General features: G+C 37.7%; 1 protein-coding gene across 6 annotated transcripts in view; it reads right to left on the bottom strand.

Annotated features, from left to right (window-relative positions):
• Positions 1-18,189, bottom strand: part of FUT8 (fucosyltransferase 8) — a 235,515-nt gene that overhangs the window by 105,601 nt on the left and 111,725 nt on the right. For 3 of the 6 annotated variants that reach the window (XM_075065316.1, XM_075065318.1, XM_075065317.1), the window contains one exon: positions 8,282-8,702. The exons of 1 other annotated variant lie outside the window; for it this stretch is intronic. In XM_075065316.1, coding sequence (XP_074921417.1) covers positions 8,282-8,484 — 203 coding nt within the window. In that variant the 5' untranslated portion in view covers positions 8,485-8,702. Of the gene's footprint in view, positions 1-8,281; positions 8,703-18,189 lie in introns of those variants that run through there. 2 more of the 6 variants (XM_032776066.2, XM_075065320.1) reach the window with 2 other exon arrangements.

Below are 18,189 nucleotides of genomic sequence, written 5' to 3'. Positions count from 1 at the left end.
TGAATGTATAAAATTGGTAAGAATAGGTAAAGAGACCATGGAAAAAATCCACGGCTGGCAGGGCCAAGGACACAAGAAGGAGCTTTTTAAGTATATCAAGAACATAAGAAGAATGGTATAGTCCCATTACTAGATGGAGATACTAAAATAAGTAATAATGAAGAAAACAGAGAAGTGTTCATCTTTTTTCTTACCAAAGACAGGGCAAATATTTATTGATGTACTAATATCACATGAGAATGATGATACTTTCCAGTCCATGAGTAAGGAGGATATTAAATAACATCCAATAGGAAGAAACATTTTAAAATCAGTAGGCCCAGATAATTTACCTCCACGAGTCCTAAAAGAAATGGCTGAAATCTCTGGCCTACTGATGTTAATTGTTAATAAATCTTAGAATTTAAGTCTTCTCAACTTAGACACTCAAGAAGACTGGAAAAGTGCTAAAGTTCTGCCAATATTCAAAAAGGGCAAGCAAGATGATCCAGGTAATTATAGACCAGTTAGCCTGATGTCAGTCCAGACCAAAATAACGGAAAAACTGATACAGGATTCAATCAACACAAAGTTAAAGGATGGGAATGTACTTAATTCAGGTTGCCAGTTTTGGTTGGACATATTCCTGGAGGTTTCATCACATGCCATAATCTTTAATTAAAGACTAATCTTTAAGTCCTGGAGAGTTCAAGACAGGAGGGCTGGCAATCCTATAATTAATGCCAATTTTCACGGAAAACAGATCTTGCCAAACAAATCTGATTTCATTTTTGATGAGGTTACAAGTCTGGTGAAAAAGATAACCACATAAGTTTAACATATTTTGAATTTTGTAAGGCATTTGACTTAGTACTGCACAAGATTTTGATTAAAAATTTACCCTACACCCCTTACATAAAGTATGAATTAAATGGATTAAGAACTAGCTAATTAGCAGATCTCAGAAAGCAGTATTCAACAGGGAATTATAATTGAATGGGGGTGTTTGTAATGGGGCCCCACAGGGATCGGTTCTAGCGCAACACTAAATATTTTTATGAACTATCTGGAAGTAAATGTAAGTCTGTGGTCAGAAGCTATAGAAGGAATGAGCTTTCTGCTGCCATCGATTGCTGAAGTATAAGAATAAACAGAATAAGATGGACTTTATTTGCATATTAATTATGATCTCAGCATGAACATTCTACTTGTCTTAATTAAACGTCATTTAAGTTTTGGGTATAGAGGTAAATGAAATGTTACTATCCTTATGTGACAAAAAGGCAACAAAAACTACCTTTAATGGACTCTGAGTGATGGGGCACCAAAACCAAATCTCCAGTTTTGCAAGACGGAGGAATGGAGTTTGGACAAAAGGAGTTTCTATCAAGTGAATCTCTGGTGACAAGCACTCTGCTCAAGGATTCTATATGCCATCGAACCCCCTCCACAGCTGGACCTTTGCTGAAGTTGTAGAGTACCATGATAGAGCCAAGTGAACTCTGTTAAAGACCCCCTATTCAGCACCACCAGGGAGGTGGTTACTATAGCTGGATTAGGTGGCACAGCCACTGGACCAGATCCGGAGTAGGGATGACACTGCAGCAGTGTGACAAGAGATGGCAAAGAGGCAAAACTGTGGCAAAAGAAAATGCAGAGATGATACCTTCCCAGCACCAGCACAGCTGAAATCACTTTAGCTGGGCTAGGCAGTGGACCAGTCCTAAGGTTTGTCCTCTATGGGCTGGATGGGCTATCTTTCAGGATAGTGAAATTAAGCTGACTGGTTTATAATTCTCTGGCTTGTTTTTGTTCCCCTATTTATTGATAGGCACGATATTTGCCCTTTTCCAGTCCTCTGAGATCTTGCCCATCCTCTAGGACTTCTCAAAGATAATTGCTAATGGCTTAGAGATCTCTTCAGCCAGTTCCTTAACTATTCTAGGAAGTATTTCATCAGACCCTGCTGACTTGAAGATTTCTAACTTGTCTAAGTAATCATTAACCTGTTCTTTTCCTATTTTAGCCTCAGATCCTACTTCATTTATGCTGAGATAGTTTGCTTGTGCCCCTTAAAATGTCCCTTTAATAAACTGCCAATTCTCCTGCACTCTTTTTGTCTTAGACTAGTTTCCCACAGAATTTTACCTACCAATTCTGAGTCTGCCTTCTTGAAGTCCATTGTCTTTATTCTGCTGCTTTCCCGCCTACCACTCCTTAATCATAAATTCTATCATTTCGTGGTCACTTTCACTCAAACTGCCTTCCATCTTCAAATTCTCAATCAGCATGAAATTTATAATAGCCTCTCCCCTAGTCACTTTCTCCACCTCTCGAATAAAAATTTGTCTCCAATACACTCCAAGAACTTGTTGGATAATCTGTGCTCTCCTGTATTACTTTCCAACAAATGTTCGGGTAGTTAAAGTCCCCCATCAACAGCAAGTACCCCGTTTTGGATAATTGTATTTCTTGTTTAAAAAAAAACAACCTCATCTTCCTCTTCTTTCTGCTTAGGTAATCTATAGTAGGCATTTACCATGACATTACCTTTGTTTTTAACTCCTTTTGTCCCTACTCTGAGACCTTCAACAGGTCTGTCTCCCACTTTTATCGCATCAGTGCAAGAGTACACATCCTTTGATATACAATGCATAACCATTTTTTCCCTGCCTGTCCTTCCTGAACAAGCTGTATCCTTCTATACAATATTCCAGTTACCTAGATTATCCCACCAAGTTTCTATGATGTCAGTTATGTCATAATTGATTACTCACTAGTATTTCTAGTTCTTCCTCTGTATTCCCCATACTTCTTATGTTAGTATACAGATACCTATGATAGTCATTAGATTTCTCCTCTATTCTGTCTCATCTCTCCTTCGCCCTGCTGTGATTGCCCAGGTTCTCCCCAGATTCTGACCCTTCACCCAGGTTTCCATGTTTTGGAATTACCTGTAGGCTTTTGTCTCCCACCCTAGACAAACCTAGTTTAAAACTGGTCTCACTAGGTTAGCCAGTCTGTACTGGAAGATACTTTATTTTCCAATGTGGAATTTTAATTCATGAATAAAAATATTTAGCCATCATAGGTCAAGAACGGATCTCCATCCTCCCTTTTTCCTGGGAACTATTAAATAGTTGTAGTAAAATCCTTTCCCTTGATGCCGAGTGGAACTTGCTCCTAACACAAGGAGAGAGTACACCTCCTGTCAGTGGATTTCCTCTTAAGAGTGGTTCTGGAAGAGGAGCCGAGAAGGTGGTTTTGGAGGAGGTGGGGAAAGAAATTTGATGGTGCAGCCAAAGTGCATGAAATCTAGTATCCACTTGTCCATTGTGATAGAACCTCCATTTGTAGGCAAAGTAAGCTAGACAGTAATCAAAGGGGAATTCAGAAACAGGTGCAGATGGCATCATTGTTGGATCGTAACTCTTGAGAGTCCTCGTCATGTAAATCTCCCCACCAGTTTTCAGTAATATCAACTAGGTCAAATTTAAGCTCATAAAAAGCAATTTCTGTTATTCTTGTTTATTACCAAGGCAACTAGCATCGGTGTATAGGCAATTAAGTTACTTGATTAGTCTATAAATACCTACATTGCAAGATGATATCTGACATAGGGAGGCGCTTTAATCTAGCGGCAATAACAGAATCCAATGGATAGAAGTTGAAGTTAGAAAAATTCAAATTGGAAATAACTTCTTAAGTGAGTTAATCAAAAGAAGGTTTACCAAGGTCAGTGATAAATTTATCATCAGTTGGAGTCTTTGCATCAAGATTATAGTCTTTCTAAAATATAACTCTAGTTAAAGCACAAGTTATTGGGCTCAACAGTTATTCACTTATATGATAGGGATGAATAATTCTCTCCATTGCAGGAATTACTGAGTAAAATTCTATGGCTTGTGCTATGCAGGAGTTCAGACTAGATGGATATATTGATCCTTTTTTACCTTAAAATCTATTCTTTATTTCTTCTCAGATTCTCAGTCTGGCACTACACTTTACTATATATACATTGTAACATAGGATTAATAGAAAGTCATATTTTATTAAGCTTGTTTAGACAATATTTAAAATGTGGCTGATGAAAAGGTCTTTCGTTTTTCTCTAACATGGGAAGATACTCCTAATATATGTCCATATTATGTCAATAAAAATATACTAAAACGTTTAGCCAATTTATTTACCAGCATACATTAACAGAGTTTAAAAAAATATTACAGACTTTTAATAGACTTTTATCAGATGACTGTAGATAGTCCAATTTAAAGTAACTGTGAAATATAATTGTCAGGAGAATAATGCCTTTGCAGGAGTGCAAAGAGGTATCTTTCCTTTGGAAAATATTGTGAAATGACAAATGCTGTTTGGTACAATCTGCAGGATTTGAAAGGTAAAAAGCTACATCTCATAATTCTTTGTGATTCAATAATAAGTTATCCTTCATAGGACCAGTTTAGCAGTATTCAGTGAGGGGGAAGAACTTCACCAGAGGCAGGGAAATTCTCCCTGTTTCACTCTAAACGCTTATCTATCAAGTACTGGAATTTCTCCCTCAGTGCATGTATAATCTCTTAATATTAATAGGGTCTGTCTGTGCCTAGTAAGGTGAAGAGATGTGCAAAAATATGAGATGATAGTTTAATTCTAAAAATGATTTCTTGCACTATTTAGAAGTATTTGTCCAAACTTAAACCAAAATTTTCCCATCCATAGTTCAGCTCTATCAAGGTTAGCAATGGTAGGTGTCTGCTGTAGACATGTCATTGGCTGGTGTTACTGTAATCACCATAACAATTAGATTTACTTGAAGAAGATCTAACTGACAATGTTAAAATGGTGGTAGCCAGCAGTTAGTCTCCACTAGCATTCTGCTCCACATGGTAGTAACAGCTGGACATTAATGAAAAATGTCCCTGGGATAAACAGGCCTTAAGGATAGGAATTTCACTTCATTTCTTTAACGCTGACAGCATGTTGCACATACTGTTCCATTCAATCATAAAGATGACCAAAGTATTGAATTGTCCATACTTTATGTGCTATGCACAATTTGTTCACAGATCAATAAAATTACAACTGAATTCCGCTACTTTCTAAAATGTGAACACTAACGTTTCTTCATTATAGTACATCTCGTCAATGTCAATCACAAGCAAGCCAAATGCTTAGGAAAATATCTTTAATAGAAGGCATCTTTGTTATAACAGTTAACATTCTACATTTTAAAATAATTAATTTTCTACTGTACAGATGTAAGCAGAGTCTGGATGAGCTCTGCCCTGACATCCAGTGGTGAGCTGTGGAAAAGGACTTCAGAAGCTGATCTCGTTTGCATGGACACCCGCACCCTGCATAGGTGCTCAGCATGATGGGACTGCTTGCCCAAATGATCACTTGTGCCTGGTGTTAGATCCCCAGCCTCCTTGTTATTAGGGAAGGAGTAATAAAGGGTTGTTATCCTTGTTGTGTGAACTGAGGGCAGCAGAATTGTACCTGGCATACCCCAATGGAGGGACTCACCCTCAACTGAACAGCAATCACTAGGCAGGGGACATAGGTTCCAAAGCCCAACGAGCTGAGAGAGGCTGGAGATAGGTATTTGTACCTGCTGGTGTGGGTCCTGTTCAAGGGTCCTAGACACCATTAGACCTTTCCTCTCTCCATGGCATAATAAAAGTTAATTTAGACTCAATTGAGAGTCTTGTTCCATGCTGCAGAGCTGAAATCACTGATACCTAGGTCTAAGTATTAGACCTACTTTGGGACATTAGTGTCTCTATTTTGAGAGACTGCCTAGTGTGCACCAACAGTGAGACTCCCCCACTAACAGCTGATATCACTGAGAGCTGAAATCACTGAGAACATAAGAACATAAAAACAGCTCTTCTGGGTCAGACCAAAGGTCCATCTAACCCAGTATCTTGTCTTCTGACAGTGGCCAGTGCCAGGTACCCCAGATCGAATGAACAGAACAGGTAATCATCAAGTGGATCCATCCCCTGTCGCTCATTCCCACCTTCTGGCAAACAGAGGCTAGGGACAAAATTCCTGCCCATTCTGACTAATAGCCATTGATGGACCTATCCTCAGTTAATTTATCTAGTTATTTTTTGAATCTTGTTATGGTCCTGGCCTTCACAACATCCTCTGGCAAGGAGTTCCACACGTTGACTGTGCGTTGTGTGAAGAAATACTTCCTTTTATTTGTTTTAAACCTGCTGCTTATTAATTTTATTTGGTGACCCCTAGTTCTTGTTTTATGAGAAGTAGTAAACAACACTTCGTTATCTACTTTCTCTACATCACTCATGATTTTATATACCTCAATCACATTTAGCCTGTGCTGTCTGTTTTCCAAGGCAAAAAGTCCCAGTCTTATTAATCTTTCCTCATACAAAAGCTGTTTCACACCCCTAATCATTTTGTTGCCCTTTTCTGAACCTTTTCCAATATATCTTTTTTGAGATGGGCAACCACATCTGCACACAGTATTCAAGATGGAGTGTACCATGGATTTATATACAGGCAACATAATATTTTCTGTCCTATGATCTATCCCTTTCTTAACAATTCCCCGCATTCTGTTCGCTTTTTTGACTGCCGCTGCACATTGAGTAGATGTTTTCAAAGAACTATCCACAATGACTCCAAGATCTCTTTCTTGAGTGGTAACAGCCAATTTAGACCCCATCATTTCATATATATAGTTGGGATTATGTTTTCCAGTGTGCATTACTTTGTATTTATCAACATAGAATTTCATCTGTCATTTTGTTGCGAGTTTTGAGAGATACTTTTGTAGCTCTTTGCAGTCTGCCTGCATCTTAACTATTTTTAGTAATTTCGTATCGTGCAAATTTTGCCACCTCACTGTTTACCCCTTTTTCCAGATCATTTATGAATATGTTGAATAGGACTAGTCCCAGAACAGATCCCTGAGGGGCACCCACTATTTACCTCTCCATTCTGAAAACTCACCATTTATACCTACCCTTTGTTTCCTATATTTTAATCAATCAGTTACCAATCCATGAGAGCACCTACCCCCTTATCCTGTGGCAGCTTACTTTGCATAAGAGCCTTTGGTGAGAGACCTTGTCAAAGGCTTTCTGAAAATCCAAATACAATATATCCACTGGATCCCCTTGGTCCACATGCTTGTTGACCCTCTCAAAGAATTCTAGTAGATTGGTGAGGCATGCTTTCCCTTTACTAAAACTGAAACCTGAGAACTGTGTTAAGTGCTGGGGGGCATCTTGGTGATCGGGCAGCTGGCAGAGAGGCGTGGCCAGTGGCTAGCAGGGCGGCTAGCAGAGAGGAGCAACCAGAAGGGTGGCTGGTGGAGAGGCATGGCAAGTGGCCAGCAGGGAGGCTGGTAGAGAAGCTGGCCGGTAGAGAAGCTGGCCAGCAAAGAAGCTGGTGAAGAGGGCCAGAGCAAAGTCCTGCAGAGGTGTGGCAATCGGCCGTTGGGGAGATGAGTGAGTGCCCAAGCAGTGCAGCATGTAAAGTGCCTCCTTACTTCTCCCTATCCTGCCTTCCACACAATATGGGATGTGAACTCTGCAAATGAACCTCTGAACTCTGGGGCTGCACTGGCCACAGACAGCAACTGTTATTGGGGTACAGAGAAGGGACGGACATGTTAAAGGGACTTTGGCGTTGCTGGACTTAAGATCCTGAGGGGAAAAGGACACTGCTCAACTTACTTGGGGGTGGGTCTTTTGCTCATAGTTTGTGTTTATGAACCCTAGTTGCCGTGTTTCCCCAAATTAATGCTGAGTTAATTCCCTCCTTGTATTAAAAGGTTTTGCTACACTCAGACTCAGTGCTTGCGAGAGGGGAGGTATTGCCTCTTAGAGGCACCCAGGAGGTGGTGTGTAATTGTCCCAGGTCACTGGATGGGGGCTCAAGATGGTTTTGTGTTGTATTGTTGAAAAGGAACCCTGAGATACTGAACCTGGCCCTTGTTGCTGCTGGCTCCACCTGGCAGAAGGGTTACATGTATAGTCTATAAAATGCCCTTCTGGGGCAAAGTCTGCATTAAGATAGATTATATTTGTCTCTATCCTGTCAGACATCATCATCGTGTATAGTAACTGTCATACAATTCATTTTTTTCAACATTCACTCACAATAAATCATGCCACCATGTGCAAAGAGGAATAACTAGAAAAAAATGTTTGTATGACATCTGTTTTAAATCTTGCAAAAGTGTATAAACAATGAGATAAAAAAAACTTCAAAAAACTTTGAGACATCACCCACAGGTTTTCTGAATAAATTTTTTTAAACCTACCTGAGAGACTCTGCCATCCGCCTTAAGTCTTCATTTTGCTGTTTTAAACGTTCAAGCTTTGCAAGTATCTTGGATAGTTCACGGCTGGAGTGATCTGGGTGTTCATTGTCTCGTACCAAGTGTCCACCTATATAAAATAGCAAGGTCCCCCAGGCAAAGAGGATGAGCATAATCCAACGCCAGGAACCAGTCCATGGCCGCATTTTCAGATGCTCAGTTCACTGCAAAACTGTTTTAGCTCACAAAATAAACATTGTAATTCCTTAGTTGGCACAAAGATGGGCAACTTCTTTTCCTCTGTTTCACCACATTATGCTTAAGACAAATTATAATCAGTATTAGTCCTACAGCAATTCTTTAAGAGAGATCCTTAAGATGTATGTAGAAAGCTTTAGTATCATGTGCTTCTTCGTTTTATATTCTGTAGAAAGAATAAAACAAGTGTAATTCAGTAACGTGATTTATAAATAATGGAATATATTGGACTGCAATTAAAGTAAATATACATTCAAGAAAAAACTGGCAGATTACATTTCTACCCCTTTGTCAACTAAAGAAAGAAAACCTTTTAAGTTTTCACAGTAAATAAACCATGTTTATTAGAAATATATGTCATGTGACAAAACACTCTGCTCCAGAATTAAAACAACATGAAGCATCATCAGCTCTTCAAAATAATAATGCTCACTAATCTGTCCAATACCATTTCACACATTGCAAAAGATTAAATCACTGGTTTAATCAATAAATCAAAATAGGTATTCTGCAGTAAATTTTGTATGATCTCAAATGGAAACATAAGAATAGCTATTTTTAAATTATACTATTTTTTCATCTTCTATCCTCTCTCATTTTTATGAACTCTCGCTATCAGCAATCATTATTGTACTTGCCTTAGTACACAGAGGTGGGTTGCCATTTTTATAATGGACTCCACTACTGACATGCAGATTGGCCAAGCAGCATCTATATCAGCAATTAAGCATCTTACAAGCACTCCAAGGACTACAAGCAGTAATTTACAAACTAACTAACTATCCTCCATATGCATTCATCCTTAACTAGGTCAACCTGCACTGGCTTCAAGTATGGAAACGTAAAATTAATCACAAATCTTTATTTCTCATTTAAACTGCAACATAATCCAGCTTCATTATTAGGCCTTCCAATACTACTCACAAATATTTTCTACAAAGAAACACTGAACTTTCAAAGGAAGGGTGTGGAAGGGATTTCAAATAAATTAACACCATATACTTAAGCACAGAAGGAAGCCTTCTGGTTTCAAATCGAAAGAAAAAAAGAAAATCAACTAAGTGTTTGAATAGTGTAAAGAATGCACAAGTACTTCATGTAATGCTAAAACGTATGCAACGATGCATATCTATGTATCTCCAAACAAAACCAAGTTTATGAAACCAGTTCAAACGGTTAAAAAACTTATATATAACTTGTATATAAATAAACATAGGAGTTACTTTTAATTTGGTCTTAACAGTTGTATATGTACTACATTTGACATAACAAGGCTAAAACAATTTTATCCAGTGACCTTTTAAAAACATCTTTCAGTTAATTTTCTGCTTAGCAAAACACATCACCTCCTGATTCTAACAATTTCCTTTGTCTCACTGTATCTAGAACTGATATTTTAAAGTACTAATTGATAAGAAAGGCACGCAATCATCTAACCCCCCATCTTACTTTTTCCTCTTTGTCTGCAACTGAACATTTGTGCAGATTGTCAGGAATCAGTATTTTCTATGCAGTTGGGAATCTTCTTTTGCCCTCCTTTCTGTGACGTTAAAGTCTATATGGTTTTATAAAAATATGCTAATGAGTGAATATAATGTAACTGGAATATGCCTTATGCAAAATGTTTCTTGTAAGGTATCATTACAAAGCTTATAACCTACTGAATGTGATCATCCTATTTGTATAAATGTACCACTCTGGTATCTGAAACAAGAAATATGAAATATAACTCTGAGGGCCTATTGTAATTATGCAAAGTGTGGGCCACTAATGGTGGTTTGGAATACTCACCAGCACCACAGACTACACAAGAAAAACACTAACCCAGGAACCTATCCTTGCAACAAAGCCCATTGCCAACTCTGTCCATGTATCTATTCAGGGGACACCATCATAGGACCTAATCACATCAACCACACTATCAGAGGCTCATTCACCTGCACATCTACCAATGTGATATATGCCATCATGTGCCAGCACTCTCCCTCTGCCATGTACACTGGCCAAACTGGACAGTCTCTACATAAAAGAATAAATGGACACAAATCAGATATCAAGAATTATAACATTCAAAAACCAGCTGGAGAATACTCAGCCTCCCTGGTCACTCGACTACAGACCTAAAAGTTGCAATATTACAACAAAAAAACTTCAAAAAACAGACTCCAATGAGAGAGTGGTGAATTGAAATTAATTTACAAAATGGACACCATTAAATTAGGCTTGAATAAAGACTGGGAGTGGATGGGTCATTACACAAAGTAAAACTATTTCCCCATGTTTATTTCCCCACCACCACTGTTCCTCACTACTTCTTGTCAACTGCTGCAAATGGACCATTTTGATTACCCCTACAAAAAGTGTCTCTCTCTCTCTCCTGCTGGTAATAGCTCATCTTAACAGATCGCTCTCATTAGAGTGTGTATGGTAAACCCATTGTTTAATACTCTCTATGCATATATATATATATATATACACACACACACACACACACACACACCCCTTCCTACTGTATTTTCCACTGCATGCATCCAATGAAGTGGGCTGTAGCCCACGAAAGCTTATGCTCAAATAAATTTGTTAGTCTCTAAGGTGTCACGAGTACTCCTGTTCTTTTTGCAGATACAGACTAAGGGCTTGGTTACACTTGAAATTCCAAAGCAGTGCTTTGGCCATTGTTCCAAAGAACATGCTTCTATGCTTATGATGCATATGAATAAGTGTTCATTAAATTTGTGACTGAACTCTTCAGGGGAGAATTGTATGTCTCCTGTTCTGTTTTACCAGCATAAATAGTAAAATAGCAAAATTCTGATTTCAACCAACTTTGTACACCTCCCAGCCCTAAATTTCTATAATTCTATTATATTGATTTTCTATGGACTTAAATGAAAAAGTGCCCCTACTGAATACCTCCCTGCACACCACTTCTTCAGTATTATCAACAATAGTGAAAGTATCAAGTGTCTTGTGATATCTGGCATTTTTCATACAGTTCTAGCTCTCAGAGTCATGTTATTATATGAGGCTCTCAGCCTTGTGTTTTTTTAAAAGGAAGTTTCTAACTCTCATGGTTGTGGAGAAAATCTAAATACAGAGGGTTTAAAACAAAAAAGCAAACAAAAAATTCTCAATTTATTATTTTTAAACTCATGATTTTTAAGAAAATCATGATTTTGGGGACCACATTCATATTTCCTGCAACATCTTCTATTTTCCTTGAAGATCTCCCAACCATGTAAGGTTGCAAACCTATCAGGCTTATGAAACTCAAGATTGTAAGAAAAATATCGGATGAAATACTAAATGAGCAAACAGGAAAGGTTGGGAAACCCTTCACTGTAGTTTTCCCGAGGCTTGTGCAATTAAAAACCCTAGAACTTTTAGGTATACAGGTTGGAAGACTAACTGCCCTTTGAATACAGCAACATTTCCCCAAGCACACCTGGGGGAGCACAAAGTACTAGCTAGGGGTTGGGATGCAGACAGACCTGTTAATTCTTCTCCTGAGTCTTCATTTTTAAGAAAACTAATCTCTAAACTCTTACAATTCCAAAGAAAACTTTCAGAATAGGACCTGAGTGTAATCGATAAAGCAATGTCTGCCTGAGTTTGCAGTACACCTGAGAATTACTTTGAGGTGTGAATTGCCCCATTCATTTCAGTAGGTACTAACTCTGATGCTAATGATGACAATTAACAATGTTGACATTTAAAGTATTTCACTAATAGTTTATTCTATTACTTCTAGTTACATCCCTTAGGCATTGTCTACTCTATCGTGGTAAATTAACCTAAGTTATGCTACTCTAGCTACGTGAATAACGTAGCTGAGTCAACATAGTTTAGGTCAATTTACTGCGATGGGAGACACTCTCCCATCCACTTACCTTAATCTTCTCGTTCGGGTGGAGTACTCTGCAGTCGATTTAGCAGGTCTTCACTAGACCTGCTAAATCGACCCCCCGCTGCATCAATCACAGCAGTGTTGATCCCCAGTAAGTGTAGATATGGCCTTAGACAGCTCTAATTCTTATCCATTCTTGGTATTTATAAAAAAAAACAAATTCTTCCAAATACCTGAAACACCTATGATGAACTCTTTGCCCCAATGAAATCAATAGGAGTTTTGCCATTGACTCTAATGGAGTCTGGATTTCATGCTATGCCTATCACCCAGTTACTGGAGTGCAAGAGAGAGAACAGTTAACAATACAATATTTCTATAAGAATACTGACTGTATCTTAATTTTAATGAGAAGGTTTATTAAACCAAGGTCTAATATCTTTGTTTCCACACACATAAAATCCATTCAAAGTACTGAAGTAAAAACCAAATTCTTTTGTGGCAGTATGGACACAATAAGAAATATCATTTGGTAATTTTTTTTTTTTTGTTATTTTTTCTTTTGATATGGTTTGGGGTTTTTTGGTTTGTTTTTTTTAAAACAGGAAAGGTTTGCCACATTTTCAGGTGGTATAATTAGCAAGCTTTACAGAAACTGTAATGCCCTATTGCCATACAGTTTAGACAATTCCATTAATAAAGAGAATGCTCATTTTAATAAACAGTTTATATAAAACAGCTAAAAAGCATGAGAAAAATCTATAAATAGTTATGTTGACCAAAAATATTTAAAGCTGTATAGTAATATATCAGTTTATTTTTAGGATAATAGCAAAAGTAAAGAAATAGCCTATTTGAAGCTAACCTATACTAACCAAACCATTAACAACTACCAGAAGAACAAACTAGAATTAAATTAACTAGCTCGAAGACCTTACAGACAAGTTCCATTAGCTCTCTAAACTGCAACAAAGACACTAAGGCAGTTGGGTGGGAGGTGCTGCATTTCCTTACATAGAGTAGAGCAGTGACATCGTCCTCATAAGAAGCTATTCAAACACCACACCATTGGATATTCAACAGAGCTGACTGAAAATCATCTCAATGGTTTTATCTCATTTTTGTAAGGTCAAAATATTACGAGAAGATAAAAATGTTCTGTTTCTACTGTATTGTTTTGATTTCATTTTAAATTTTATATTGAAATAATATTATATTTGATATGCTATGTTCAATAATATTTTGACATCATCAAAACAAAACATTAAGAAAGTTAAAACCTTTCGTCTCAAGAGTTTTCATTTCACAGAAAATTCTGGCTTTTCATTCCAATTTGGAATGAAAATTTTGGTTTCCTACCAGCTCTGTTATCAAGCCAGTTCTGCAGGTCCACACCAGGGCTCTATCCACAAGTGGTAAAGCAAAGACAACTTCAAAGAAGAAATTGCCATTTCTTTTGTGTCCATCATATCGCCAAATTGCAACTGCTATTCATGTAATGTAATCCAATGGGTCTCTCAAAATGAGGTCTATGCAGCAACACTGATTCAAGGAGTAAATGCTGACTGTGAAAGCTATGACAAACACAGGCATATCTTGAGACTATTACACTAACTTTATGAACATTATCTGTATGTTTGAGCCAGCCCTTGAAAGCACGAAAAACTTCGACGACTATTATATCAAGATGGGCCAGATAATAGGTACCCATAAAATATTCATAGACATTTGTATCAATAAATTTGTGTTTCTGGCTCAGTGGGTGGGGTCCCTGTTGAATCTGGAATCATTAGGAGACAATTAATGCAAAGTCCCAAGGCTGATTATGCAGATGGCCAGCCTTTGCAGACTTATCCCCGAGAACAAGGGTAGCAACTGGTTTTACCTCTTTCAGGAAGCCTGGAAACAAAGATGGGGATTGGGGGTTTAAAAATTGAGCTTGAACTGACTGAAAGTGGTGCTTCTTTGGCTACAATCTAACACAACCTGATAACCAAGAGAGGCAAATCCTTAGACAGTAGTTTGAAAGACTCTGAGACCTATTAGCAAGTCCCTTAAGGATCGACGAGGGGGTCTCTGGTAAACTTAAATATGTGTTTAGATCCTTTTATTGTTTTATATGTTCTCTCTGTATACTTTTGTCCTTAAAAACATTTACTCTGCTTTGGAAGAGCTGCTTGGTTACAACTAACCACTGGCATACACTGGCCATAGCCTTTGAAGAGAACACAAAGCGCAGGGGGTTGGACTTGAGTCAGACTTGCTGGGACAAATGCTGTGAAGTGCAAGGTGGCTGCAAGACTAAATCCCTGGTCAAGAGGGGCCTGAATCCCTGCACAGAGAGGTGACAGCTAGAGGCCTGAGATCTGAGGAGGCATTCCTTCAGGAGACCATGGAACAGTTCAAACATTGATACCCCAAAACTGTGAAAACGATAATTGACAGATCATACTGGAAATCGAAGAGTTGCCTCTCCTTATGTTTCCAGCTGTGCAGTCAAAATTAAAGAAGTTAACAATAATTCAGAGATTTCTTCATATTACTTTCTTGGACTTCACACACCAAATCACAAATGGCACATATTTCCCACTTCCAAAAGAATGATACAACAAGGTACTGGAACATTCCAGAGGGAGGATGCAAGAGAGCTCTCTCTCTCTAAATATACACATACCCACACCTTACACCCCCTTTTCCCCCACCTACCCAGTCCCTTCTTCCCTCTACACCTTATGGCCTCTATTGAAAAGAAAGCTCATCAAAAACTTTATAGCTTTACATCAGAGTTGCTTAAGTGTAAAACTACCTAATGCAATCTTTGAAAAACAAGGAAACGTCCAGTGAAGTAAACCTTATTTAAGATACCTAGATACACACACATCTCATTAACTAGGTGTAATGACAGACTACAATACCTTCATCTCCTTTTCACTTTTAACATAAAAAAGAAAAGAAAAAAAGAAAAAAAGTCTACATGATGCTCAAAAGTTTTATTTTCACCTGACAAATGACTGACCTACCATATCTCCTCCTTGGTAGTTGCCAAAGTCTCCTCCTTTCTTAGGCCATGGCTACACTGGCGCTTTACAGCACTGCAACATTCACGGTCAGGAGAGTGAAAAAAACACCCCCCCTGAGGGCTCCAAGATACAGTGCTGTAAAGCCTCAGTGTAAACAGTGCTGCAGTGCTGGGAGTGCGGCTCCCAGCGCTGCAAGCTACACCTGTAGAGGATGTGGAGTACGTGCAGCGCTAGGAGAGCTCTCTCCCAGCACTGGCGCTGCGACCACACTCGCACTTCAAAGCGCTGCCGCGGCAGCGCTTTGAAGTTTCAAGTGTAGCCATACCCTTAGTGAGGAACATTTCCAAATCCCTTTTCAACAGCAGAAACCTTTCTAGGCTTTAACAAAAAACAAACAAAAAAAGGACAAATGTCCAGTCTACTACCCAGCTGCCAAAACTTCACATCTCCCAACCTATGAATAAAAACACTTAACATAACTAAGCTGCAGAAAATGCCCAAGAACCTAGTTGCATAAATCCTTTGAAAACAGATTGACCCAATACCCAACTGTGAAATCTTCCCTGGAGCTCTTTATTGGAGACAGAAGAGACCTGTGACAGGTTTGGTAGCACATAATACTTCATATCTCAAAGAAGATAAAGACACTTATGAAGACTTCCTGTACATCCTTGTAAATCATTTTAGTTATTACAAAATGTTTTTAAACTAATGAGAAAAACTAAGAAAAGTTTTTAGGTTCAAAATAATTGTACTGTAAAATAATGGATAGAATACTGTTAAAAGTAAATTTGTAATTGAAAACAAATTTTATCAATATTTAAGCCATCATTTTAAAGGTTTAACTTGATCTTGAATGTATTGACCTGTTAAAAAAAAAAAAAAAATCAGCATAGGATATGCAGTAACATTTAATGAAGCAGAACACTGAAAAGTATCTGCTATTATCATTCATTAGAAGTACACTGCCTTTACTATAATTTGTTCATTGAGTGGCAACTAATATTGTAGGAAAAGAAGCTCAAATAATGATTTACATACTGCTACACATGGAGAACAAAAAAAGTAGTTAGTAGCACAAATTTAATTTAGATGCTATTAAAGAGAAGGCAGAATATTTACATAAAAAATATGCTAGGACTCCATTCAGGATCTGCTTGGATGCATCACCCAGGCAACCACATACCTCAAACTGAAAGCTACTCTACATTAGAGCAATAAACCAGGTTGGATAAAAAACAATGATTTTTACAAAAAAAAAATTAAAAATTGGTTTTTATTTAAATCAGATATTTTTGATAAAATGCCTTTTGAGGAAAAAACCTATCTAAAGATAGTTTTAATTAAGACACATAATAGCTCAAAGTTATCTCATCATGGAATAGGGATTATAAATTCTAATTCTATAGCATGAGACAATATATTCATGTAATGTTTAAAAAAAGTTTTGTAAATTAGTTCCAATAGTTTATGGATTAGGGACCCAATTTTATGGGGTTCTAAGGGCTTCTGTATAGAAAGATCAACCTAAAAAATCTATCTACCCAATGGGACTCAGTGCTCAGTCTAGAAGATACCAGAGATCCTTAGTTTTGTAGTTCTCAGAGATAACATGCTTCTTAACAGCAAAAATGTTTTAAACAAAAACAAAACACTATCTGAGGCATGTGTTCCATTCATATTACCTTTTGTGTAAATGCAGTACAAACATTTAACCAGTGCATCACCATCTTCAGGATTCCTATCACTGTCCTCAGAGTTGTTACCTCAAATGGGAGTTACAGATGTTTAAGTCAACGTTCTTGTGATCACTACCTTTTGGGATCAGTTCACACTAAGGTTTGATCTTGTAAATTCAGCACTTTCATGAGCAAATCTCCTTTGAACAGCCCTTAGAAAATCAAAATCTCCAGTTCCATAACACAGTAACCAAAGTATTGATAGTTATGTATTTCCAAGTACAAGCACAATTTTTTCTACATAGCTGCTTAATGCTCCTGAATATTTAAATGCAAAATGAAACTAATCCAGCTAGTAGATCACTGAATGGATGGTAAGGATGTCAAAAATGGGAGATTCTAGGGTCCCAATGCTGCAAAGATTTACATACATGTTCACTCACGAATGTGAGTTATCCCACTATTTTCTCTAGAGGCTACTTAGGGTTAAGTTAAACACCTGCATAAATCATTGCAAGATCAAGTAAAAACAGCAACCAGAAGGAGAAAGAGAAGCCCTGAGCCAGCAATAGACCAAAAAAAAATAAGAAACATTAAATAATGGACTCTAAATATTTTTGATGAAATCACCAGCTGAAAAAAATCACAAATAAGATTTTTAAAGCCTATTTAATTAATTAATTAATTTATCTATCTATCTTTTAAGAGTATGGTATCATGTTTTGGTTTATGATAGTGATTAAATAACCTCTTTGAAAACCAGTTCCAGGCTATAAATAAGTGTTAATTACCCATATGCTCCTTGGAATAGCAAAATTCTTGCCTCACCAACCTATTAGAATTCTATGAGGGGGTCAACAAGCATGTGATCAAAGGGAGATCCAGGGGATATAGGACACCTGAACTTTCAGACCCTACATCAAAAGCTCTTGCACAAACTAAGCAGTCATGGGATAAGAGGGAAGGCCCTCCCATGGATCAGGAACTGGGTAAAAGATAGGAAACAAGGAGTAGGAATAAATGGTCATTTTTCACAATGGGAAGAGGTATATAGCAGTGTCCCCCAAGGATCTGTACTGGGATCTGTGCTGTTAAACATATTCATAG

The sequence above is a fragment of the Chelonoidis abingdonii genome, chromosome 4 (assembly GCF_003597395.2).
Source record: "Chelonoidis abingdonii isolate Lonesome George chromosome 4, CheloAbing_2.0, whole genome shotgun sequence".
NCBI lineage: Eukaryota > Metazoa > Chordata > Testudines > Testudinidae > Chelonoidis > Chelonoidis abingdonii.
This window is presented reverse-complemented; position numbering and strand designations above follow the sequence as displayed.